Here is a 27,002-nt window from a genome sequence, read left to right on the forward strand (position 1 = left end):
TGTGCAGAATGACCAAGATCAAAAACATTGATGACAGCTTATGCAGGAGAGGATGTAGGGTAAGGGGAACGCTCCTGCATTGCTGGCGGGAGTGCAAACTTGTAAAGCCAGTTTGGAAATCAGTATGGTGATTTCTCATTAGGAAACAATTAGGAAACAATTTTCCTCAAGACCCAGCAATACCGCTGTTGGGTATATAACCAAAGGATGCTCAATCATACCACAGGGACATGTGCTCAACTATGTTCATAGCAGCATTATTTGTAATAGCCAGAACCTGGAAACAACCTAGATGCCCCCCAACTGAAGGATAAAGAAAATGTGATACATTTACACAGTGGAGTACTCAACAGCAGTAAAAAAAAAAAAAAAAAAAAAGACATCTTGAAATTTCCATGCAAATGGATGCATCTAGAAAAAAACATATTGAATAAGGCAACCCAGACCCAGAAAGACAAATACAATATGTACTCACTCATAAGTGGCTTCTCGACATAAAGCAAAGAAAAAAACAACCTACAGTCCACAACCTCATACAACCTAGACAAGAAAGAGGACCCTAAGAGGGACATACATGATACATGGATCTACATAGGAAGGAGAAAAAGACAAGATCTCCTGAGTAAATTGGGAGTGTGTGGGTCACAGGAGAGGGTATGGGGGGGAGGGAACAGAGAAAAAACCAATTGAATAAAGGAAAGGCTGAGAACCACTGCTCTATGTGGTTTCCAAGACATGGGAAACAGGCAGAGGGCAAACTTTCAGAGGTGGTGGTCGCTTACATGATCACGGGGATAGTTTCCCAGGCGTGTCTGCATGTGACAAGCACCAAGCTACACCTTAAATAAATGCAGACTTATTATAAGCCATTTATACTCTTGTGCCGTCATTTTCTTTAAATATAAATAGTACATTCCAGGTGATATTAATTTCTATTCTGCCAGCAGCCTATGCAAGTGTTTGCCTCATTACATCTTCATCAACACTGTAATTCTTAAAAGAAAAATAGAGCCTATTGATGGCAGCGGTGAAAAGAGCTCAGTCATTGGGATGTGCATGTCCTCACTAGCCGACAGAATGTTTGCACGATGCTCATCCTGACTCTGGACCAACAGTGAAGAACACCAATAAGAGAGGAGTGAGTGCCCTATGTGCACGTGCCAGTGAGCAAACTCAATAAAATCCCTGCTCCAAACACTGGGTTAATTATCAATAAATTTGCTCAGCCCTTGGAATATGCATTTTCATTAGCCACTGGAAGAAACTGATGGGCACTAAACAGTTAAAGAATGACTCTTGGTTTCCCAAACAACAGCATTTCCACCTCACTCTGAAGCTTAAAGCTGAGATCGCTCGGCTAAATACACAAAGCTAGACAATGTCCAGTATGATACCAGAAGCCAGACCTCCAGGGAAGCAGCAGCCAGACCTCCGGAGACACAAACTGTAAACAGTCAATGAGAGGATGTGGAAATCAATGGCATGACCGAGACTTCCATCCAGTGTGTGTATGTGTGTGTGAGTGTGTGAGTGTGCAAGTGTGTGTGCATGCAAGCGCTGGGGCCAGGGCCTTGCAGCTCTGACCTTTCTACATGCGTCTGCCCATCTCTAACCTCCCCCAGCCCCATACACATAGACAAAGGCACTAAGGTCACTGGTCCTCATCACTACATCTGGCTTTTTACACGGGCATTAGGGATCCAAACTCAGATCCTCCACATGTGCACACCAAACACCATAGTCACCGAACCATTCCCAGACCACTCGCGCATGTTTAGCATTCCCAGACCACTCGCGCATGTTTAGCATTCCCAGACCACTCGCGCATGTTCAGCACGCTACTTCACCAGTTCTGTTATTTTATATTTTATTTTCCAAGTTCTCACTCCCTCCCTCCTCCCAGGCCCTCCACACACCCGCCTACCCCGCCCCACCAATCCTTACACCATCTTCCACTTGAGAACGTCTAAATGCTATATAGCCACTGTTTGAATGATCTGAAGTGTAAACCCTGAGTCTCACAGCAGCTGACAGCAGATAATACTCAGATGTCAGACCAAGAGCTCCCCATACCAACTTACATGTGACCATGTGATCTATCACAACACAACTAAGAAGTCAGCATTTATGCCATCAACACTAACGAGAAAAGGTAAACAGACAGACAGCTCTTGGATATATATGGGCGTCAGAGGAGCAGAAGCGCCGCTGAAATGTTCAGTGGACTCTAGCACACCAGTGCCCACACATCTTCCATCCGCAGGGCCATCTTTAGCCTGCCCGGAGGGAACACTGCTACAGTAATCAGCCATCTTATCCATGATAATTGAATTACAGCCTTTATTAAAGTCATTTTGTGTGCTCCAGTGTGAAGAGGCTCCTGCTTGCTGTAACCCATGCTTTACACAGTTGCATCAGTAGTGGGAGGAGCTTCGGGGGAGTAGATCTTCGCCTTCACAAAAGCTACTGCATCCTCCATCCTCAGCTTTCTCAGCTCCCAGGTATGGATCTGCCGAAAAAGAAAGCAGTTTGTGAGAAAATGATCAAACATAAAAATAAAAGGACTTTAGAGATCTCAGCATATCAAAGTAGTAACAAACCAACTTTCAAAAACTAAATGTTCACATTCTAAATCTAGTAAGTCTAGGACTGAGGAAACTTATTAATACTGGCAAGTGTAAAACTCCAAAGGTTCTCTAAACAGAGCAAATTTACAGACTTTTAAATGGCACATTAACAGAAGCTTAGTAAGGCAAGCCCAGTCCCCTTCAGGATTAAAGTACAATAATGGGAGATTTGAGCATATACACTCCACACTGTGTGCAGGACCACACGAGTAGCAGGTAGTTAGAGCCAAGATCATCATAAAGCTCAGAGACCTGAAAAGGCCATTCAAGAAAAGCCATGGCACTGAGGGTCAAAGGGAAGCTGATGAGAAGGGTCTTTCTCCAAGCACACACTGCGGGATCTCACACTGGCCCAGAAAACAAACACCTTACCCTCATTCCTTGATCAAGATAATCGTGGAGGTAACTTTATGTGTCTTAAATTCAGTAAGAAAAAGTATTCTTTATCATCTTCTGCATTAAGAGAGTTTAAGGCTGACCATCCCTGCTAGATGACAGCACTCGGCTGAGTAGAGGCAAACCACGTACTAGAAAGCCCCGACAGAGAACCACAGCTAAAATATGAATTCCATGAATTCCCATCACGCTGACTACTCCCCTGGAGCCTAATGGCCACCTTCAACCACAGCATCCGGCAGCTGGGAGGGTGCACACCGCTAACACAGGGAATGGTCCATTCACATTTTCTCTCTTACCAAGATCACATGGAAACCCATTGCTTTCAAATGTCGTATTTTCATTGCAAACAATCCTCTGGGGTGACTTGAATTCAAACAATAAACAGACTTAGGAACACACAGCACTGCTACTCTGAAAAGAAAGGAACCGAGCACAAGAGTAATAGATGAACACCTGGAATTGTAAACATTCTGCTCTTCATGGACCTTGTCCTCACCAGGCCCCGCTCTGTCCTTTACTTCTGTTACTTGGCCTCTACAGACAATGCAGAGCACGACTACTTTGTAAACCCACACCTCACATAATGTTTTACGTAATTATGTACCAGCCTTCTTTAGGAAAGACTGTACTTTCTAAGGAGCAAAACTTCCTGATACAAAAACACGCATTGCAAGGTTTCTGGGACAGTACTACGCTCTGACCCAAATACAATTCTTCAGTAAAGTGAGGGCAGCAGCAAGTGGCACATGATCTTCCAAACTCAGGAAACCATAAGACGGGCTCCCCAATGGAGAATTCTATAAGCAAAGTGAAAAGCTGTGGTTTGAATCTCATCACTCCCTCCTTTTTGGAGATTTTACACTTAGCAGACAGCACTCGGCGTTTGCAGTTCCCAGCACTGTATGCTACCATCTCGTGTCAGAATAGTAGATTAAAGGGGGAATGAGCTTTCAGTAGGGTGAGAGGCTTTCTTAGGGGCAGCTGGGTAACATAGCACTTAAGACGACACCAAGGAATAAGCCAGATGGATGCAGAAAAAGGAAAAGACACAGAACACTGTGTGAATGGACAGGGATGAGCAGGTAAAGGTGTGGATCCTTACAGCTTATTCCTGCTCCTCTTACTCTATGTACGTGTTTGTCCAGGACATTGGCAGGTGTGAGTCTCCTAGGGCAAGAGAACACATCTGGCTCATCGTTGTGTGCCCAGCAGGCCTAGCAGAACCTTCCACAAAGACTGACATAGGTGTGTGGGAAGGATCCATGATCTATGCTTCTGCTGAACAAGCAGGCTATTCTTTCATGGAATGAAATCATGTTTCTTCCAGAAGCACATTAGATGTAATGTGAATCCGGGAAATGACTTGGATAAGCTTTAATGTGCTCCGATCCACAAATAATACTAATTATAAAGCTATAAAGAAAGGACCAGGAGGAACGGAAAAAGCATTGGGTAGTTAATTTGTGTAGATGCCTTAAGTTTACGATCACTGTATTATCTTGGCTGAAGTTTATACTGCACTGATAGTAGTTTTAGTTATGTGGGGTTTTTGTTGTTGTTGTTGTTTTGTTTTGTTTTGTCTTGTTTTTCGAGACAGGGTTTCTTTCTGTAACAGCCCTGGAACTAGCTCTTGTAGATCAGGCTGGCCTTGAACTCACAGAGATCCACCTGCCTCTGCCTCCTAAGTGCTGGGATTAAAGGCGTGCGCCACCACCACCCAGTCGATAGTTTAAGTTACGGTAATATCATCTAACTGAACTGTTGTCTTTTATACTAATTTTTAAAGACTGTCTGGTTCAGCAGGCATCCCAACCCCAATCCTTTGTATTTAACCTCACGCAGTAGATATACTGCAAGCTACATATATGCATAAGGTCTTTTTGATACTGCTATTTAATATACAGTCTTTCTTTACTAAAATTTTAATTCAGAATGCCCAGTCTATATAAACTACCTTTGCATATTTGTGGCAGAAGTTGCATCTACATCGGAAAATGAAAATACTTGAGTCCTGTTATTATCCATTCTGATTTCAAAATCTGAAATAAATAAAAAAATTGATATTAATTTCTCACACACTGCTCAAAGTAATTTCTATATATCAAAATGATGTGGGATTCTCCTTTGTATGTTGTGAAAATGTTTTGTTACCATTGGTTAATAAAGAAGCTGCTCTGGCCTATGGCAGGGCAGGATAAAGTCAGGCAGAAAATCTGAACAGAGATACAGCATCCTAAATACTTATCCTTAGCACTGATCAAAGACGCTTCCTTCTAAGGCAGGAGAGACTCTCACAGAGAGCCACAACTGGTGCAAATGCCCAGCCCTACAGAGCAGTCTCCACATCTAAGGCTCGGGAAACATTTCAGGCGAAGGCACGGAAAGACTGGAAGCGCCAGAGTAATGTGGCATCTGCTGTGAGACAGAGTCTTCTACGCCGGACAGGGACACTACACTTAGAAGACGTTAACAATACGGCCACCCAGGAAAGACCGGTACACCACCATCAGCTGACATGCCAACAGGGATGGGGACAATCTCACAAGGCCCCACCCCTAGATGAAGACTCCAGGAATTAATGGCTGCTGAGGGAAGATTGAGTCTTATCCAGGGACAAGCCTCAGGGTGTGTTATCTGGTGTGGGGACCAAAATGTGAGCCTATTCCACCTTGTCTGCAGGTCAGAGAATTCAAGCTTATTTTTGTTCTTTCAAAGTTGTTGACAACAGGTGTGACTACAGAACAAGAGATCCTGACCTAGGGTGTGGTTGCTTGATGTTTTGGACATTAAGATGGCCCATAGAGGTAGATCTGCTCCACCCTGACCAGAGGTCAGAGAATTCAAGCAGACTTCTGCTCCTTCTTTTGAAATAGGAGTTTTGACCTAGGAAGAGTGGCTGCCATCATGATACTTAGTCTAGGGTGGGTTCACAGCCACAAACATCAAATGCTTAACCCAGGAATCAGTCTCTTAATGTCAGGCTTGCTGTCTCAAGTACTAGAACAAGTGACTGTCCTGGCTGTCCTTGGAGTCATGTTACAGCAGTCTTCTGCCTTCTTCCCCCATTCTTATTTGGGTATAAAAGTCTATGAAAAGTAAATGCGGGGGAAGTTCAGCATTCAGAATCTGCTGAGTTGCCCTCCCAGTACTATCCTGTCTCTCTGTGTTCCTATCTTATACCTAATGTTTCTAATGCTCCCGTCCTATCCCGGAACATACAAACTCGCTGCTTCTAGGATCATGGCAGGAGTCACCCCAAAAAGGTGGCTTAAGAAAATCTGGTTCCAAGTGGTCAGTGGTAAAGAAAGCAGCAATAAATGGACTCAACCAGCTGTATTTATACGTACATGTGTGCATATGTGCACGTGTATGACAATAATTAAGAAGAGGTCATGGATCTGAGAGGGATCTGGAGCATGTCAGGGAGAGAGTTGAGGGGAAAGAGAGGGGAAGAACTGATGTAAATATAGTACTCGTGTGTGAATATAATCTCCTACTCCTTTGTCAGGACAGACAGAATAAAATTTAAAAATAAAACAAAATAAAGGGAAACTCATACCAATGTGATAATTATGTGGCAACTGCACATTTCTTGAGAAGCATCCATCACCTTCTAAAAGGCTGCTGAGCACCTCTGCAACCTTGTCATTGGGGTGCGCCGGGGACAGCGGCAGCTGCGGCAATGGTATGTGTGTAGCTTTATAACAAGCGTGTTCATCAAGTTTCAGACAAGTATTCAAAACATGAAGTTTATGAATATTCTTCTCAGTGTCACCTAAAAATACAAAAGCAAACACATGATTAAAACATTAGTGCCATATTTTAAAATACTAATATAGCTATATTTCCCCCTTACTTCCTCACAGATCCTCCCATCCATGCGATACCAGAATTTTAAAAAAGAAACACACACACACACACAAGCACAAAATCAGAAACCACAATACACAAGCAAAAAAATCAGAAAAATAAAAAAAAAATCCCAGAAAAGGTAATGTAAGACAAAATACAAAAATACCACTGGGTTCATTCTATAGCGGCCATCTACTGTTGGGCGTGGGGCGCCCTCACGTGTGGTGACCACTGAGACTCCACTGCAGAAGACTAATTTGTGACTTTGCAAGTAGCATCAACTGCAGACAGCTCCTTGACTGGGATGGGGACTCTCGGTGCTGGTGGCCCCCGATTTGGACCTACTGTGCTACCATAGTCTTTAGGAGCGCATGCCTGCGTCAGTCCTATTAGGTCTGAATGGCACTGTTTCGTGGGAGTTCTCCATCCCCTCTGGAGTCTTTCTGCCCCCGCTTCTGTATAGCTCCCCCTGCAGGAAGGGTTTGACATCTTTACTTTGTTCCCAGAATTCTCTCAATGATGTCTAGATCAGTACTACCAATGCTTCAAACTTTAAGCTATCTTTAAAAGTAACTTGGTCTAAACTCATTTTATAGGAGAGAAACTGTCTAAGCATTGGACTAGAATATAGGCCTCCAAGCCTATTCTCCAACAATAAACTATTTCTTAAAAAATCAGTATACAGGGTTGACTTTTCACAATTGCAGGATTTTATAGTATTGTAAATGAAATGAATTATAGCTACTTTAAGACACATTATTAAATTTTGTACATCTACCCAAATATTATTTTTCTTCACTTAAAGTCAATAATAACTAGAGGGCATTGTAATACACATCTTTAATTCCAGCACATAGGAATTCCACCCTAGAGAGGCAGAGGCAGGTCAATGTCTAAGATTTCCAGGCTACCCTGGGCTATATAAACTGATCTTAAAAAAAAAAAAAAGGAGGAGGAGGAGGAGGAGGAGGAGGAGGCGGAGGAGGAAGAGGAAGAGGAAGAAGAAGAAGAAGAAGAAGAAGAAGAAGAAGAAGAAGAAGAAGAAGAAGAGGAAGAGGAAGAGGAAGAGGAAGAGGAAGAGGAAGAGGAAGAGGAAGAGGAAGAAAGAAAGAAAGAAAGAAAGAAAGAAAGAAAGAAGGAAAGAAGAAAGAGAAAAGAAACAAAAACAAAAAACAAACAAACCAAAAAACATCCAACAATGACTAATTTGTTCACTAGATGTAACAGGCATCACATTACAGACCAGGAGTGACTTTTCTTGGTGACTTGGGTTTATTATTTAATGGTATACTTGAGAAAAGGAATGCAAACACCTCTGGTGCAGAACACTGAGCAGACAGTGGATGCCGTGCATGTGGCGCAGGCTACAAGGTAACAGCTGGGCAGACCCTGCTCCCCCCCAGTGGGTATGTCACTAAAGGTGGCTCTCAGGCCTTGTGCTTTGAAACACAGACCTTTGACTTCACCACTGTCAGCTACATTTGCTCTGCATGTCTGAACTAATGCTGCTCTAAAATCCCACTCTGAATGACAAGGTGACATACTACCTGAAGTCAGCAATTCTTTGATGATGTTCTTTTCAGTAAGCTGGTTAATCAGGGCCAGGGGGAAATAATTCATCAGGCAAAACGAATACACGGTATTTAGTAGGTTTTCAGAAGAGATGCGGTGAAGATGGACAGTCAGAGCACTGGTCATAGCTTCTAGGAACCTTTTGGGGAACAAAGGGAAGTCAGATTTCAAATAAACTTTCAAGACAAGCGAGCAGAAGAGCTGATTCCACGCCATAGGACCCGGCTCTTTAGTGAATGCAAAGAAATAAGATGAACGAACCAATCAGTGCAGGACACAGTAACCCCACGGTAAGTGTACATATCTAATAAATGACTACTGTGGATATGCTGCATGGAGATGTTTTCATAGGCTTCCAATCTTTTCACTCCTACTAAAGGTCTATGCGGCAGCAGTGTTAGGATTCTCATAGATACGGAGGAGTGGACTGGCTCAGAGTTGAGTGACAGTGGACGGGCAGCCCGGGCAGACACAGAAGAACCTAAGTCTTCTACTCTTTAAACAGTCTCCACACAGCCCGAACTACCACTCTCATTTTATAAGCAATTAAAAAATCTTAGCTATTAAATTCTTGGTAAAGAATTACAAGCCTAAACCTACAGTCACAGCGATTGTGCAGTGTAAACAGGGTTAAGTACAGGCAGAATGGGAGGAAAACACGCGGGGAGGTGACACTGTTAATAAATGGCGGACTCCCCTGAGCCAGGTTAGACATGCTCTCAGGGCGTACATCATCCCTAGAATAACACACACAAAGATGAAATATACAGAGGATTGTAGCAGGGTAGAAGGGAGAGAGGAGCTTCAGGGAGAAGCTGAAGGGTGGATGCGCTAGGAAAGGGAAGATCGTCTGAATGGAGCCTGAGAGCCCAGGCTGTCTGTCAGTAAAACGGTAGGATGAAGGCATGATCAGGGATGACCTCAAGGGCAAGTGAGTCTGGAAGGAAGCTCAGACTGACAAGATGGTGTAGACCAGACTTTGAGACCAACTGGACAGTCTCAGGGGCCAGGGCAGCAGTAAGACCTGCAAGGTTAAGAAAATGAAGTTCCACAGCAAGGGACGAGCATACTAGATCCTGAAAATAGCAAGGCCATGGTACTAAACTGTGAGTTGACTGAACCAGGCTCATGCAGCAGTCATAGGAGTATGTAAACCACTTTTAAATCTAGTACAAAATTTGAAAGAAAAATTACTAAGAATACAATTATTAAGCAGTTAGTAAATATATTATCTTCAAAGATATAAATTAGGGGCTGGAAAGATAGCTCAGAGGTTAAGAGCACTGCCTTCTCTTCCAAAGGTCCTGAGTTCAATTCTCAGTCAACCACATGGTGGCTCACAACCATCTGTAACGGGGTCTGGTGCTCTCTTCTGGCCTGTAGGCATACACACAGACTGAATATTGTATACATAATAAATAAATAAATATTTAAAAAAGATATAAATTATAAAATTAATAACAAAGAGTGGGGAAGAATAAAATTGTCTAGATTTTCTACGTGGCTGCCTAAACTATCTTCTACAATAGCATAATTACATAAGACTTACAGTAACCACAAAAATACCTACTAAAGATACATAAAGGAAAAATGGATACATCAAATTACAAAGAAAGACACAGTAAAAGAGAAAAAACAGGAAAAATTATAAGGCAGGAAACAAAATGCCGATAATAAAGCCATCTCTACCAATAAAAGCGGTTCATATGTCTGTACTGCAATCCCTGATCTTCAGTGTCAACTTGACAGGATTACAATCAGCGTGGACACAGACTTCTGAGTATGTCTACGAGGTATTTTCAGAAAAGCTAAACTGAGAAGGGAAGACACCCATTCGTGATTTGGGGAGCACCATGCGATCTCTGAGAAAGCTACTGTACGTGGCGGTCGTCTGTTTCCTAGGTGTGGGCGCACTGGCCAGCCCCATGCTCCTGCCACCATGCTTTCCCTCTAAAGTGGCAGCCAGAGTAAACCTCCTTACATCGTTTACGTGCATTGTTGACACAGCAATGAGAAACGTAACTGATACATATATTAAACACTACAATTAAAAGATATAAAGTAGCTAAACAAAAAATAAATAAGATCTAATTATATGGATTATCTATGTGCAAAGAGCTCACTGTAGATCAAAGACAGTCTGAAAGTGAAAAATTAGAAGACACACAAACAAATGGAGATTAAAGAGCAGGAGTGGCCGTATTTATGTTAGAAAAAAACAAAACTTTAGTCAGAAACTGTCTGTAACTCCAGTTCCAGGTTCCAACTTCTTTCTCTGGCCTCCAGAGCCATTGGGCACACATGTATTATACACACATATTTACAAACAAAATACCCATGTACATAAAATAAAAGTAAATAAATCTTTAAAAGAAAAGGAACTAGAAAAAGAACAAACCAAACCCTGAGTTAATAGAGGAAGAAAGTCATGAAGATTTAAGCAGAAACAAAGGTGAACCAGAGAGAATGATTAACCAAAGTGGCAAACCCACAACTAAACCCGTAGGGGAAGGACAGTAATCTGGAAAGCAGAAACGAGAGACAGACAACACCACTAACACTACAGAGATAACAGAAGCAGCCAGCGATGTCACTTAGTTAGTAAAAGGCTTCACACGCCTGAAGCCTCCGGTCCAGTCCCCAATGCCATGAACCAGACGTGGTAGGGCATACCTAAAACCCCTGACATTTGGGAGGCGGAGGCAGGAGGATCAAAACTTCAAGGCCAGCATGGGCTACATAGTGAGCTCAAGTTAAAAAAAAAAGATTCATGTAATCTTTGCACATGGCCTGTATACTCTAAATCATCTTTCGATTATTTATAACTAATATAATGCAATTCTACATAATTAGCTGTGATACTATCTTTCACAGAAAATGACAATAAAGTCTGTACATGTTCAGCCTCTCCCTAGCACAACACAATAATAAAAGGAGACTAATAAGATATTATGGGAAACATTTGCTAACAAATTGGTAGCCAAGAAGAAATAAATTCATATATAGTCAACAAAGACTAAAGCATGAAGTAAAAGAAAATCAAAATAGACCAATAATGAATACAGAGATTGAATCAGCTATCAAAAACTTCACAAAAAAAAATCTGGAGCAGTGGCTTAGAGTGCAGGCGAAGCATTCGCACACATAATTGAAAAAGAAAAAAAAAACCTCTCAACAATGAAAAGTCCAGAACCAGAGCACTTCACTGGTGAATCCACTGGTAAATTCTACCAAATGTTGAGAAGGAGAATAATTAAGTTAACACAACCCTCTTAAACTCATCTAAACATCTACAGAAGAGAGAACATTTCTTCTCAACTCACAAGATCAACATCATCTCCAAGCCATGCTATATGGAGCAAAACAGTAGCAAACCAAATTCAGTGTCATGAGAATGGATCATAGATGAACCACAGACAAGTGAGACCCAGGCAGCAGTATATGCAATCATACGTCACATAAATGGAAGGGCTAAAAGAAAAATCACACCATTACTTTAACCTGAAGAAATGAATTTGAGAAATTCCATACGCTTTTGTGATAAAAGTTCCCAATATATCTGGCATATAATAAAGTCATATGTGAAAAGCCCATATAATCAGCTGCCTATCAGATAGTGAGAAACTAAGGAATAAGGCAAGAATACCTCCTCTTGCCCACTTCTATTTAATATAGTACTAGAAATTCTAGCTTAAGGTGAAATAAATAAATATAAATACAATTAGGTCCATAAATAATGAAGCAGGGAAAGGGAAAGGTAATAAACAAGATGTAAAAGAAGCAGCATCTGCTTCAGTTCTCAACTCTATGAGCTCTCCAGTCTCCTTCATGGTCTCATCGAAAACAGTAACCCCGACCAAGGAGTGAGAGACTCACACACTGCAAACTATGAAACACTGGTTAAAGATGGTACAAATAAAACTCGGCAAGACACCACTGACCCAATGACTAGAAGCCAACACTGTTAAAGTGTCTGTGTTATGTGCAGTGCTCAGTGACCCAAGGCCTTCTCTACCAAACTAACAACAGCATGTTTTTACAAACAAACAAACAAACAAACAAAATCCTGAAATTCATGTGGGAACCAAGTTGCCTGAATCCCTTAGCAATCCAGGAAGAAAGAACTAGGCGGGAGCTATGCACCTTTACACTTAGAACAGATCCAAAGCTGTGGTAACTGAAGACAAAGCAGTTCTGCAGAAAAACAAGCGAGGCACCAAGAACACACAATGAAGGACGGGCAACGTCTACAACAGCATCGGGAAAACTCGGTATGTACATAAAAAGAGTAAAACTAAATCTGTCTTACACCTCACACAAAATCTACCTAAAACCGAGTGAGCATAAGAACTGAGCTCCTACAAGGAAAACATATGGAAAAGCTTTACTTTATGACATTGTGTACAACAATCATTTTTAGACTATGACATAAAACATACAGTCAACAAAAAGAAATAGTCAAGGGGACAATAGCAAACTAAAATTCTTCTGCTAAGGAAATGAAGTAGCTAACAGAATCAAAGAAAGGGTAGAAAATATTTGCAAATTACATACCCAACAAGGGATTACCATCCAAAACATAGAAGCAATGCCTAGAATTTAACAGCATTAAAACATGATCAGAAAACGGACAAAGGGCATAAGGATGTTCAACACCCATTTGAGTTTCATGAAGAGATGTGCCCTTGTACCTGCTGGGACGGCTAAAAGCAAGACAAGAAGACATAGAGAACCAGAGCCACCCCACACCATACTGTGCTCAACACTAGGGGAACAGCCCTGGCACACCACACTGTGCACACTGTGGGGGAACACCCAAATACAAAAAAATAAGAGGGCTACCATATCTTGATCTCATATTCAGGGATTTTTTTTTTGTCTCTCTCTCCCTCTCTCATTCTCTCTCCCTATTGTTTTAGTTTTAGGTTTTTGAAGCAAGAGTTGCAGTCCATAGCAGCATGGGTTTGCCTCTGGCTCACAGGTATCCTCCTGCCCCAACAGTCCAACTGCTGGATTTATAGGCATGGCTACCACAGCAAGTTTTTCAAGTACATTTTGATTTACAATAATTAAAATCAGAATCTCAACAGGATATGTATTCTCTTATGTGCAACACAAAAGTCAACTTATGCCAAAAACCTAAATGTCCATCAAGGGATGAATATATATATAACATGCTATAAATATATAACTGGAATATTATTTAACCTTTAAAGGAAAAAAAATCCTTCCATACAGATGAACTTGGAGTACACTGTGTTTAATGAATAAGCTTGTCTAGATGGACACATGGCACATATTCCAAATTGAGAAACAGTAGAAAAAATGTGAGGAAGGGAAAGGGGGGGGGCTGTTCAACAGGGATTCTTCAAATACGGAGGAGGATGCAGCTCCAGACAGATGTGCTACGCCTGGAGTCCGCAGCACTGGACTGTCCACTTGAGAGTCGCTAGCAAACCACCGCTCTTGCCCAAAACACTTACTGCAACAGTGAATTTTAAAGAGACATTGTTGACTTTTTGATGGAGTTCAAAAGAACAAATAATTTAGGAATTAATAGTAAACGTAGACAAGCTCAAAATGAAACTTCTATACTGAATGAACAACTGCACCTAAGGAACAAAGGAACAAGCAAACAAAGAACCACAAAGGTCAGACTATTCTATTCAACTCTATAAATAAACGCTGCTGTATTTCCAGACATGGTGGCTGGGAACACGGTCGTGCTTACTAGTATGGGAAGCCTGAGATCTGCAGTCCTTTCTGTAAGCACACCTGTGACAACGTAAAGAGCAGTACGTACTCTCTGTTTTGGCCTTTGCAGACGTGATTGAGAGAAGAATACACGTGAAGGACAGAAACAATGTTCTTCAGGTTTAGCGCACCAGGCTCCGCCACTACCCTCTCCATAAGCTTGTCCATCAAACCAGGATGTCGAAAACCAAGATCTTCAAATGATAGGAGTAAAAAGATGACCTTAAAAACAGAAAGGAGGGGAAGTTACTCAACAGCTACAATATGCTACTATATGTTTTTAAATCTCAAAGAATTTAAGCAACAAAATACTACCCCAAAAGGATAATTATGTGTTTTGTCTTTAATCAGATATCAACTTAACGAGCAATCTCTTCTAAGCTGAGAACCAAGACTAATAACCAAGTGCCAAGAATAATCTCCATACCTCATTTAAATCTTTCTTAGCAGGAGGCAGTAGCACACGCCTTTAATCCCAGCACTTGGGAATCAGAGGCAGGCGGATCTCTAAATTTGAGGCCAGCCTGGTTTATAGAATGAGCTCCAAGACAGCCAAGGCTTCACGAAGAAACCCTGTCTCAAACAACAACAAATCCTTCCTTACCCATTTCTCATACGACAGATCTAAAGGTTACTTTATATTGTGCTTAAACTGCTCCTACTTCTAAACTCTGCCTAGATTCTCATATATATGGCAACTCAAACATTTTTTTTCCTTTTTTTTTAACCTATAGGCTGGCATGAGCTCGTGATCCTCCAGTCTCAGCCTCCTGAGAAGCTGGGTGGATTAATGGGGGATTCCCCTCTGTATGCTATGAATATGTTTTATTATCATTGGTTAATAAAGAAGCTGCCTTGGCCTATAGCAGGGCAGAATATAGCCAGGCTGGAAAAGATAGAGAGAGAGCGCGAGAAGGCAGAGTCAGAGAAACGCCATGTAGCTGCCAAAGGAGAAGGATCCTGGAACCTTTCAGGTAAGCCACAGCCTCATGGCAATACACACATTAATGGAAATGGGTTAATTCAAGACATAAGAGCTAGCTAGAAATATGCCTGAGTCATTCGCCAAACAGTGTTGTAATTAATATAGTTTCTGTGTGACTATTATTTGGGTCTGAGCAGTTGGAAATGAATGAGCAGTCTCTGCCAACATGGGATCCCAGCTGTGTGCCACAAAGTCCAGTTGGATTATCCGAGCCTTAACACTAATAAGGTACAAATATTTTCCCATCTTTCCTTGTCTTTTGAATTTTTTTAAAATACTATATATATATATATATATATATATATATATATAGTATTCCATTTCTTTATGGCATTTTCAAACAAAATTTGTTGTTGTAACTCAAATATGTCTATTTTATATTAATATATGGAAGTGAAATATCATGATTAAGATATATTTCAGTTCCAATTTCCTGCTGGGTAATATTTACCACAAGAATTACTGTCTTTGAACTCAATTTTAATAATAAATTCAAAATTCATCTTACTCTCTTAACCAACTGAATCCAATGATCTACCTCAGCCTCCACCTACTTCACTAGAAAAAGTAAGGTTCACACACTGTTACATTTAGACATCTGGATTGTTAAACATGGATCCTGAAAGTCTAGAACTCCAAAGAAAACAACAGATAAGTAGTAACATTTCATTCTTCAAAACCATGAGCTTCTCATACATTATTAGTTAGACCCATTTTTATTATTGAAAGTCAGCAAGAAAATGGGATCCACAAGGCTAAATAGTTAGTTCACCTACCATAAAACCCTGTGATAACCAAGCAGGATTCTGGACAATGTAGCTGTTCCTTTCCCACAGAAAACTGACCACAGAGGGGCTACTGTATCAATGTTTAGCCTGCAGAAGGAAACGGCGCTAAGCTAAATTAGCACTGGAATATTCTGACATATTCTGACATAGTGACCTCTCTAAGCAGAAACAAGTGAATGAACAAGCTTCCTGAAAGCTTCCCTGGTATAAACCCAACAGAAACTCACCTGTTTCAGCTTCCAGATTTCAAAAGTTGTAGCCACATAGTCAGCTATGCTCTTGAAGAGATCTTCATTTTGGTATCGCAGGTCTCTACAGGACTGCAGTATGCCGATCAAGACTTTAAAAGGACACCCGTGGATATTATCTTTAAGAATAAGTTAAATACGCAAGCATTACCAGATGGCTTTGAGCATAATATTCAAGGTACTCATGCCTTCTTTGGGAGAAAAATAACACTATTTTGAAGGAAAACAAAACAACAGCCAAAAATAAAATTTATACGTAACCAGTCATCAGTTCTGCACCTTAAGAGCCAAGATTTCAAAACAAGTGAACAGTCAGATACGGCGTATAACACGGAAAAGGCCCCTTACCCATGACCTTCTTACTGCACTCATTCAGAAGGACAACGGAGCGGTGATCCATGGCAGCCAGGACTTCAAACATGTGCTGGCTGTTCAAGACAGAGAATCTGCCTAACTCCTTCAAGGCTTTCATCTACAGAAAAACAAACTCGTATTTAATTATTATCTGTGGAAAATTTAATGCTAAAGAAACAAGCATGAGGCTTAAGAATGGTGTACACAGATACAGAAGTAAATATATATACACAGATATGTTTGCACACACAGCTAGGTGTCTTAACTCATTTCAGCAAAAGCACAGCCACGTCCTCCTTCAAAACCGACTTTAGGGAGTGGCAGGTCAAAGGACAGTTTTTTCAAACTTTATCCACTTGAGGAAAGCCAGGTGTTTACCTCCAGTTTCTTCTTAAGAGCAAATGACGTGTCTTTCCCGATATATTTCATCACTGTTTGTAATGTGAAGATGTGCTCTATCTTCCAAACTTGCTGATCAACTAGGATTCTGTCATTACACACAAGAAATAGGATAATCCTAGAATCCATACAGAAATCTGAAAATTTCATTTGGTCCAGCCTCTACTTGGAATAGACCAGGAATAAGAAATCTACAGACGTGGTCTACCTGCCCAAGAGGGTATAAGCAGTTAGAGAAGAACCTAAATCATTCTAGGATACTTCCTCTTACATTATTGTACTGTTTTTTTTAATTAATGAACAAATCACATCAGATTAAAGGTATCCTCATAACCTTCCCTAGTCTGTGACATCAGATCACTTGGACAGATTTAGCATCTTCAGAAGACACAGTGTGATCGCTACAGTGTCCTAGTAACTATTCTGAATTTAGTGTACATGCCAGTTCTCCCCCCCCCACTTTACATCAATACTAGAGTCTAAGAAAAACTAATTTCAATATTACCTACAAATTTTTAGAAAGAGATCCTTTAAAAATTACTATCTTCAGGTTTATACCATTCAGAGTTGGAATTTTGAGCTTAATAAAATATTAACTACCACCAATGCCTACTTTATCAGTGCCTTCCCAAAAAGGAATTCAATTTTCGTTGGGCTTCTAAATTGCCCATATCAGGGCCATAGAGAACACCACATGAAGAAACCTAGAAGGCTCTCACCGCAATCCTGCTTGAAGCGCATTCACATTCATGCACGGCTCCAACGTCTTTAAAGCAGTTGACAAAATTGAAAGACATCTCTCATCACACTCATTGATGCGCTCCTGTTAAAAAACAATTGCGAACACAGCAAAGGTCAAGAGACGTGCACTAGCTTTCCCAAGCAAACCTCTGAACCCATACTTTCACAGGACTAAGTACCAGACCAGCAAGTCACAGGGCCCATCATACACATATACCCAGGAAGTAAGCTACGGCAATTCAGTGACTTTTCCAGATAATTGACACATAACCTTTTAAACATCAACACTTTCCTATGCATCATTGGAAATCTATTTGATATTGATTATATTTCTTTGCTTGTGAAATAACTGCATTAAACATCATTTTTTACCCCTTCATGGGACCCCAAACCACTATGGGGACATCAGAGTAGAATAACAGAAGATCTACTAAAGTAGATAGGCCAATTGCTCCCCTAAACGAGCCTTAGAAGACTGTGCTTACAACTTCCACATAGCCTTTCCTGAGCACCATGCTACAGATGCCTGTGAATCTTCTTACGGCGTGCCCACTGCATTTGACCACCACTATCTGGGTCTCAGTCGGGTGCCAGTTTAGTGCAGAAATGCCAGGGGAGATCTGGGCAGAGAACAGTGCTGACTGCCGTGAGTGGTCAGACTACTTGGCTCAGACGCACTGACGAGCACTGCCCTCACCTCTGGCTAAGCGTCTTTATGACACCCATGCATTACGGAGGGACAGTCACATGGACAGTCACATGCAGATTTGCTGACTGTGGTCCTGGTGAGGATGCTACACAGTTGGGCACACCTGTGCAAGGTCCACTACATGCATGCGTCACTGCAGTGGAGCTGAGTCACACCAGTCACTGTAAGTGGCTGGACGAGAAACAGACACAGGGCCTAACAAGCAAAACATAAAAGTTAACAGCTCTTGCTTGAGAACATATGAAGTTTACAGGAAAAATTAAAACTCATATACCTATAAACTCAGTTCATGAATTCCAGTGAAACAAGAGTATCTGACACATTATCTCCAGGCAATTTAAGATATTTAATAATATGCATTTTAACATATTTCCTTAATTATTGAGTTTAGACATCTGACAAAGCCATTCTTTAAAAGTAAATGATTACTTCTTCATATAGGTGTCATATAAATGACATAATGTGCAAACCTGAGCATGCCAATCCCTTGCCTGAAATTCTCCAATGAACTCCTAAGCCTACCGGCAAATACAAGCTCCACTGGGCATAAAACTGTGGCACCTTGCACACGACTGACACCCAATATGTATTGGCTGTGTGAATCAAGGAATCCATTAGCTGCTAAGCAAGCATTTTGGTATCATTAAATCTGTTTCCTTGTCTTGAGAGCTGGTGAGAGGATTAGGACACTATGCAAGGAAACTGCTAGCTCACCTCCTTCTCTACCCCTCTTTCCTTCAACTAGCCAACCTGTCTTTGTATGGCTTGCCCTTCTCTTCATTTTAGCTTCTTTGTTCCTACTTAGCCCTAGAGAAGGTAAGTGGAGCAGGCTTCCACAAATTTCCAAAGCAAAAGAAATTATCTAACTTACGGTCTCCTAGACATACACTATACAATACAGAAATACACATTAAAAACATATTACACTGATAGTCTCTTCTTATAATTTTGGTTGTGAGCCTAGCCTTTAAAGGTTGAGCCACCTCTCCAGCCCCTGATAGTCTCCTTTAAAGAAGCTATACACATCTCCTTCCTCTGACTCGTTCAAAATATGTTAAACACAGTAAAGTCACATTTAAGTCTCCATTTGACTTACCTGAATCGTCCTCAGCAACGTCTGAACCATAAGAGTATTCTGAGGGACTCCAAGCTTCATGATAGCATTCAGACTGAAGAGAAGGTGGTCATAGTGCATAATCTTGGCTTCTCTCATCATGTGCTCGCACAGCTGATGAAAGGCGGGGTGACGGAACATCAGCTGTATCTCAAAGCGTCTCTTGTCTCCAGGTATCCTTTTGACAATTGTCCACATTGCTAAGAAATAGCTACTACTAGGAAATGTGGGTGCTCTTGAAAATGTATCGAGCACATCACTCAAGGAGTTACACTCCTGGGCCAGCTTTTTATGATTCATAGGGGTTGGTATCATTTTCTTGGTGAGCACATTTTCACTGGCGGTATGATGGAAGTTTAATTTCATTAAATCATGATCAGATGCCCCATCAGAGACAAGAGAATGTTCTGAGTCAGAGGACAGTCTTCTAGGACAAAGCACATTGCCAAATTTAAAGAGAACTGTGTGTCTTACGCCTTTAGTTTGAGTACAACCATCTACTGATTTCAAAATACCCTGAAAGAGGCATCTAACAGATGGCCGCAGTCCATACTCAAAACCATTTAACAGGCGGTTTCTTGGGTTCCATTTTGAATAAACAACTTCTGGTCTGCAAAATCCCAGAGGATATATCCTCAAAACTCTGCTTCTTGGAAGCAACTGTCCGATGTTCCATAGCAAGGAATGTGCTTTGTTACTCATTTTGCTCTCCACTAGCACACTTCCAAATACTCAAAATGTAACAAAATTTGACGTTTTCCTAAAATAGGGTACATGCTGTGGACTATCCTGCAGGGAATAGGCAAATAAAAGAAATAACAGTTAAAATTTTTGCATCTAACAGGAGCCTGCATGGATACCTATGAACTACTAGAGCTTCATATTAAAAAGGCAAAACTATATCCCCAGTATGTCTCTCCCACTTTTATTCCAATGTGCACATCATGGCAAAGTACCCAGGTCAGTCATTTTAGCAGTGATATAAAATAGCTTCTTGGTTAATAATAATAATTTTATTATTATTATTATTATTATTATTATTATTATTATTATTATTATTATTTCCCATGTAGGTGTTCAATAAATCTTCCTCTGCTAGAGTAATTTTGTTAATGCTACTTTGGAGGCCTCCACTGAAAACAGTATCATTGATGGACACTTTCAACAGAATGATCTAGCAATCGCCAAAACCAAAACATTAAGAAAACGTACTTAGGTCTGACCACCGGAGCCTTGGCCCTGATTGTCCCTGGAGAGGTGAGAGTCTGTGTTTAAGTATGGAGAGTCCAGCTCTCTAGACACATCACAGGAAAAATCCATCAAGATAATGTCTCAATTCTGAACATCTATGCCCTAAATACAAGAGCAGCCACATATATAAAAGAAACATTACTAAAGCTTAAATCGCACATCAAACCGCACACACTAATAATAGCAGGAGACTTCAATACCCCACTCTCACCAATGGACAAGTCTGTAGAGAAATAAGAGAACTAACAGATGTCATTACTCAAATGAACTTAACAGACATCTATAGAACACTTCACCCAAACACAGAAGAATATACCTTCTCAGCAGCACCTCATGGGACCTTCTCTAAAACTGGTCACATACATGATAACAAAGATACAAAAACCTCAACAGACACAAAAAATGGAGTAACCCCCTACATCTTATCAGATCATCATGGCTTAAAGATAGAATTCAACAACAATACTAATTGCAGAAAGTCTACGAATTCATGGATATTGAACAATGCTCAACTGAATCACCCCTGGGTCAAGGAAGAAAGAAACAAAGAAATTAAAGACTTCATAGAATTTAACAAAAATGAAGGCACAACATACCCCCCAAAAACCTATGGAACACTATGAAAGCAGTGCTAAGAGGAAAATTCATAGCACTAAGTGCCCACATAAAGAAAGTGGAGAAAGCTCACATTAGAGACTTAACAGCACACCTGAAAGCTCTAGAACAAAAAGAAGCAGACTCACCCAGGAGGAGTACAAGATAGGAAATAATCAAATTGTGGGCTGAAATCAATAAAATAGAAAGAGAACAGTACAAAAAAATCAATGAAACAAAGAGCTGGTTCTTCAAGAAAATCAACAAGATAGACAAATCCTAACCCAAACTAACCAAAAGGCAGAGAAAGAACATCCAAATTAACAAAATCAGAAATGAAAGGGGGGACATAACAACAGACACTGAGGAAATTCAAGGAATCATTAGGTCTTACTTCGAAAACCTATAGTCCACAAAATTGGGAAATCTAAAAAAAAACAGACAATTTTCTGGAAAGGTAATAGATACTAAAATTAAATCAAGACCAGACAAACAATTTAAATAGAACTATAGCCCCTAAAGAAATAGAAGTCATCAAAAGTCTCCAACAACAACAACAAAAAAAATTCCAGAGCCAGACGATTTCAGTGCAGATTTCTACCAGAACTTCAAAAAAGAGCTAATACCTATACTCTTCAAATTGTTCTACACAATAGACACAGAAAAAAACATTGCCAACCTCTTTTTTACGAGGCTATAGTTACCCTGATACCCAAACAACACAAAGATTCATCAAAGAACCAAACAACACAAAGATTCATCAAAGAAAGTGAATTACTGACCAATCTCCCTCATAAACATTGATGCAAAAATACTCAATAAAATACTGGAAAAAAATGAATCTAAAAACACAGCAAAAGAAGTATTCACCATGATCAAGTTGGCTTCAAACCAGAGAGGCAGGGATGGCTCAACATATGAAAATCTATCAGTGTAATCCACCACATAAATAAACTGAGAGAAAAATCCATATGATCATCCCATTAGATGATGAAAAAGCCTTTGTCAAAATCTAACACACCTTCATGGTAAAGGTCTTGGAGAGATCAGAAACACAAGGAACATACCTAAACATAATAAAAGCAATATACAGCAAGCCGACAGCCAACATCAAATTAAATGGAGAGAAACTCAAAGCGATTCCACTAAAATCAGGAACAAGACAAGGTTGTCCACTCTCCATATCTATTCAACACAGTACTAGAAGTTCTTGCTAGAGCAATAAGACAACAAAAGGAGATAAAGGGGATACAAATTGGAAACGAAGAAGTCAGACTTTTGTTGTTTGCAGATAATATGATAGTATGTATAAGTGACCCCAAAAATTCTATCAGGGAACTCCTATAGCTGATAACCACATTCAGTAATGTGGTAGAATACAAAATCAACTCAAAAAAAAAAAAAGCAGTAGTCCTCCTATATACAAATGATAAAAGGGCTGAGAAAAAAATCAGAGAAACATTGCACTTTACAATAGCCACAAATAACATAAAGTATCCTGGGCTAACACTAAGCAAAGAAGTAAAAGACCTGCACAAAAAGAACTTTAAGTCTTTGAAGAACAAAATCGAAGAATATACCAGAAAACGGAAAGATCTCCCATGCTCTTGTATAGGTAGGATCAATATAATAAAAATGGCAATCTTACCAAAAGCAATCTATAGATTCAATGCAGTCCCCATCAAAATCCCAACACAATTCTTCACAGACTTCAAAAGAACAATAATCAACTTCATATGGAAAAACAAAAAACTCAGGATAGTCAAAACAATCCTGTACAAGAAAGGAACTTCTGGAAGCATCACAATCCCTGACTTCAAACTCTACTACAGAGCTATAGCAATTAAAAATGGTATTGGCATAAAAAGACAGGTAAACCAATGTAATCAAATCAAAGACACTGATATTAATCCACACACATATGAACACCTGATTTTTTGCAAAGAAGCTAAAAATCATACAATGAAAAAAAAAAGAAAGCATCTTCAACAAATGGTGCTGGCATAACTAGATTGATGGAGGAGTGTCTATGTGTTACTTTCATTGATTAATAAAAAAACTGCCTTGGCCCTTTAAGAGGACTGAAAATTAGGTAGGTGGAGTAGACAGAACAGAATTTTGGGAGAAAGGAAGCAGAGTTGGGGAGACGCTTCAGGCAGTCGCCATAGTGAGTCGCCATGCTTCTCCTCTCCAAGACAGACACAGGTTAAGATCTCTCCTGGTAAGCGACCACCTCATGGTGCTTCACAGATTACTAAATATGGGTTAAAGCAAGACATGAGAATTAACCAATAAGAGGCTGAAACTAATGGGCCAGGCAGTGTTTAAAAGAAAAAAGAAGCCGGGCGGTGGTGGTGCACGCCTTTAATCCCAGCACTCGGGAGGCAGAGGCAGGCGGATCTCTGAGTTCGAGGCCAGCCTGGTCTACAAGAGCTAGTTCCAGGACAGGCTCTAGAAACTACAGGGAAACCCTGTCTCGAAAAAACCAAAAAAAGAAAAAAGAAAAAAGAAAAAAGAAGCCAATCTGTAGATGGAATGGTGGGCTGTGTCCTGCCACCCGGCTTACTTTACCCAAAATAATTACACGGAAACTGTATTCTTTTAACCTGCGTCTTTCTTGGAGAGGAGAAGCATGGCGACTCACTATGGCGACTGCCTGAAGCGTCTCCCCAACTCTGCTTCCTTTCTCCCACAATTCTGTTCTGTCTACTCCGCCTACCTAATTTTCAGTCCTCTTAAAGGGCCAAGGCAGTTTTTTTATTAATCAATGAAAGTAACACATAGATACTCCTCCATCACTAGATGCCAACATGTAGAAGAATGTAAATAGATCCATATTTCCATACACAAAACTCAAATCCAAATGGATCAAAAACCTCAACATAAATTCAACCACAATGAATCTCATAGAAGAGAAACTGGGAAGAAGTACTTTTGAATGCATGGGCACAGGAAGCCACTTTCTAAATATAATACAGTAGCAGAGACATTGAGAGCAACAATTAATAGATGGGACCTCCTGACACTGAGAATGGCTCCCACAATCAATATATCTCTTTCCTTGCTGTCCCTTTCTGTCCTTCCCCCATCTCAACCATCCTATTCCCTCATGTTCTGTTTCTCCCTCCCCTTATCCCCCCCCAACACGCTCCCAATGTTCTCAGGAAATCTTATCTATTTCCCCTTCCCCCATGGATCCATGTATGTCTGTTTGTCTTAAGATTCTCCTTGTTCCCCAGCTTCTCTGGAGTCATGGACTGTAACTTCTGAAAGGCAAAGGACACAGCCACTAAGACAAAACAGCAGCCTACAGAATGCGAAAAGATCTTCACCAACCCCACATCGACCAGAGGACTATTCCCCAAAATATATAGAGAACTCAAGAAACTAGACATTAAAATACCAAATAATCCAATTTTTAAAAATGGGGTAACAGATCTAAACAGAGAATTCTTAACAGATCTCAAATGGCTGAAAGACACTTAAGGAATTGCTCAGCATCCTTAGCCACCAAGAAAATGCAAATCAAAACAACTCTGAGATACCATCGTACACCAGTCAGAATGGCTAAGATCAAAATTACCAGTGATAGCTTATGCTGGAAAGGATGTGAGGTAAGGGGACACTCCTCCATTGCTGGTGGGAGTGCAAACTTGTACAGTCACTTTGGAAATCAGTATGTCAATTTCTCAGAAAATTGGAAATCAATCTACATCAAGATCCAGCAACCACTCTTGGGTATATACCCAAAGGATGCAGACCATACCACAAGGACACTTGCTCATCTATGTTCACAGAAGCACTATTCATAACAGCCAGAACCTGGAATCAACTTAGATGCCCCTCAACTGAAAGATGGATAAAGAAAATGGGATACATTCACACAGTGAAGTAAAAAAAAAAAACCAAAATGGAGTCTTGAAATTTGCATTCAAATGAATGAAACCGGACAAAAAAAATCCTGAGTGAGGTAACCCAGACCCAGAAAGACAAACACGGTTTGTACTCACTCATAAGTGGATATTAGATGCAAAGCAAAGGATAACCAGCGTATAATCCATGACCCCGGAAAAGCTGGGGAACAAGGAGAACCCTAAGAGAAACATACATGGATCCCTGGGGGAAGGGGAAATAGACAAGAACTCCTGAGAAAATTGGAAGCTTGGGTGGAGGAGAAGAGGGGTAGGAGGGGAGGGAGGAGGAGAACATGAGGGAATGGAATGATCGAGATGGGGGAGAGCAAGGAAAGAGATATCTTGATGGTGGGAGCCATTATGGGGCTAACAAGAAACCTGGCACCAGGGAAATTCCCAGGAATACACAAGGATGACACCAGGTAAGACCCTAAGCAGTAGTGGATAAGGTGACTGAACTGGCCTTCCCCTGCAATCAGATTGATGACTACCTTAATTGTCATCACAGAACGTTCAGGCAACGGATGGAAACAGATGCAGAGATCCACAGCTAAGCTCTGGGTCGAGCTTCCAGAGACCAGTCGAAGAAAGGGAGGAACAATAATATGAGCAAAGGGGTCAAGGCCGTGATGGGAGAAGCCCATAGAAACAACTGACCTGAGCTAGTGGCTGGCAGCAAGAGGAACCTGCATAGGACCGAACAAGGCCCTCTGAATGTGGGTGACAGATGTGTGGTGGCAGTAGGTCCAGGATTTATCCCTAGTGCTTAAACTAGCTTTTTGGAGCCCATTCCTTTTGGAGGGACATTTTGCTCAGCCTAAATTTACGGGGGGCGGCGGGGGGGGGGGGGGCTTGGTCCTGCCTCAAAGTGATGTGTCAGACTTTGTTTACTCCCCATGGGATGCCTTACCCTCTCTGAGAGGTGGATAGGGGATGGGGTGGGGAGTGAACGGAGGGGAGGGAGTGAGAACTGGGATAGGTATGTAAAGTGAGAAAAGATCATTCTTTAAAAATTAATTTTAAAAAAAGAAAGAAAGAAAATGTACTTGGACAGAACGGAAATGAAAACGCCGAGCGCAGATGGCTCACCCCTTTAATCCCAGCACTCGGGAGGCAGAGGCAGGCGGATCTCTGAGTTCGAGGCCAGCCTGGTCTACAAGAGCTAGTTCCAGGACAGGCTCTAGAAACTACAGGGAAACCCTGTCTCGAAAAACAAAACAAAAAAAAAGAAAAAGAAAAAACAAAACATAAACGATGTTCTCCATGCTTAAATCAGTAAGCCTCATCAAGATCGCGACACCGGAGTCAGCGTCCCTCCTCAACTGGGCCACCCAGCATCAACACAGCACCCTAAACTTAAGATCGAAGACACTTCTCAAACTTTTCTCTACCCGATAAAAAAGACTACCACGATCCCGCCCACGATCCTGCTTATGCTCACTACTCACTCACCACAGAACGGTACCCCCTGGCTACACACGGGCGCAGCCATGACAGTTTCGCTCAAAGCCGCTTCTGGGACAGTCTACGGATTCCTGTATAGGACAAAAAGCCTAAGCTCGCGGCGGCCGTAGACGGCCACGTGTTGGGGGGGCTGTCAGAAGGATGGTTTCTCTTCTCGGAAGAAGAGATAGACCCTAGACCACGCAAGAGTCTCCGTAAGAGGCCACGGAGCTTATAAAGAGCATGTATGGTTGTTTC

The 27,002-nt window shown here is 41.1% G+C and overlaps 1 protein-coding gene across 1 annotated transcript; it reads right to left on the reverse strand.

The window, feature by feature from the left end:
• Positions 1–2,323: 2,323 nt before the first annotated feature.
• Positions 2,324–26,821, reverse strand: Fastkd2 (FAST kinase domains 2). Its single transcript, XM_038340750.2, has 12 exons — positions 26,754–26,821; positions 19,525–20,331; positions 17,698–17,801; positions 16,958–17,066; positions 16,574–16,697; positions 16,205–16,344; positions 14,254–14,426; positions 8,426–8,589; positions 6,586–6,801; positions 4,981–5,065; positions 3,323–3,437; positions 2,324–2,509 (listed from the first exon to the last, which is right to left on the reverse strand). Exons 2-12 carry the CDS (start codon positions 20,242–20,244, stop codon positions 2,402–2,404), a joined length of 2,058 nt encoding a protein of 685 aa, XP_038196678.1. The 5' UTR covers positions 20,245–20,331; positions 26,754–26,821; the 3' UTR covers positions 2,324–2,401.
• Positions 26,822–27,002: the final 181 nt, after the last annotated feature.

Source organism: Arvicola amphibius, chromosome 8 (assembly GCF_903992535.2).
Source record: "Arvicola amphibius chromosome 8, mArvAmp1.2, whole genome shotgun sequence".
Taxonomy (NCBI): domain Eukaryota; kingdom Metazoa; phylum Chordata; class Mammalia; order Rodentia; family Cricetidae; genus Arvicola; species Arvicola amphibius.

Excerpts from the sequence above, each read along its gene's own strand:
- Fastkd2 (XM_038340750.2), bottom strand. The coding sequence starts at position 20,244 with ATGAGTAACAAAGCACATTCCTTGCTATGGAACATCGGACAGTTGCTT. Across the intron at positions 8,590-14,253 it reads TGCAAAGGCCAAAACAGAGA|GTTCCTAGAAGCTATGACCA; the intron begins GTACGTACTGCT and ends GTTCCCCAAAAG. Across the intron at positions 6,802-8,425 it reads CAAAGAATTGCTGACTTCAG|GTGACACTGAGAAGAATATT; the intron begins GTAGTATGTCAC and ends TTGTATTTTTAG.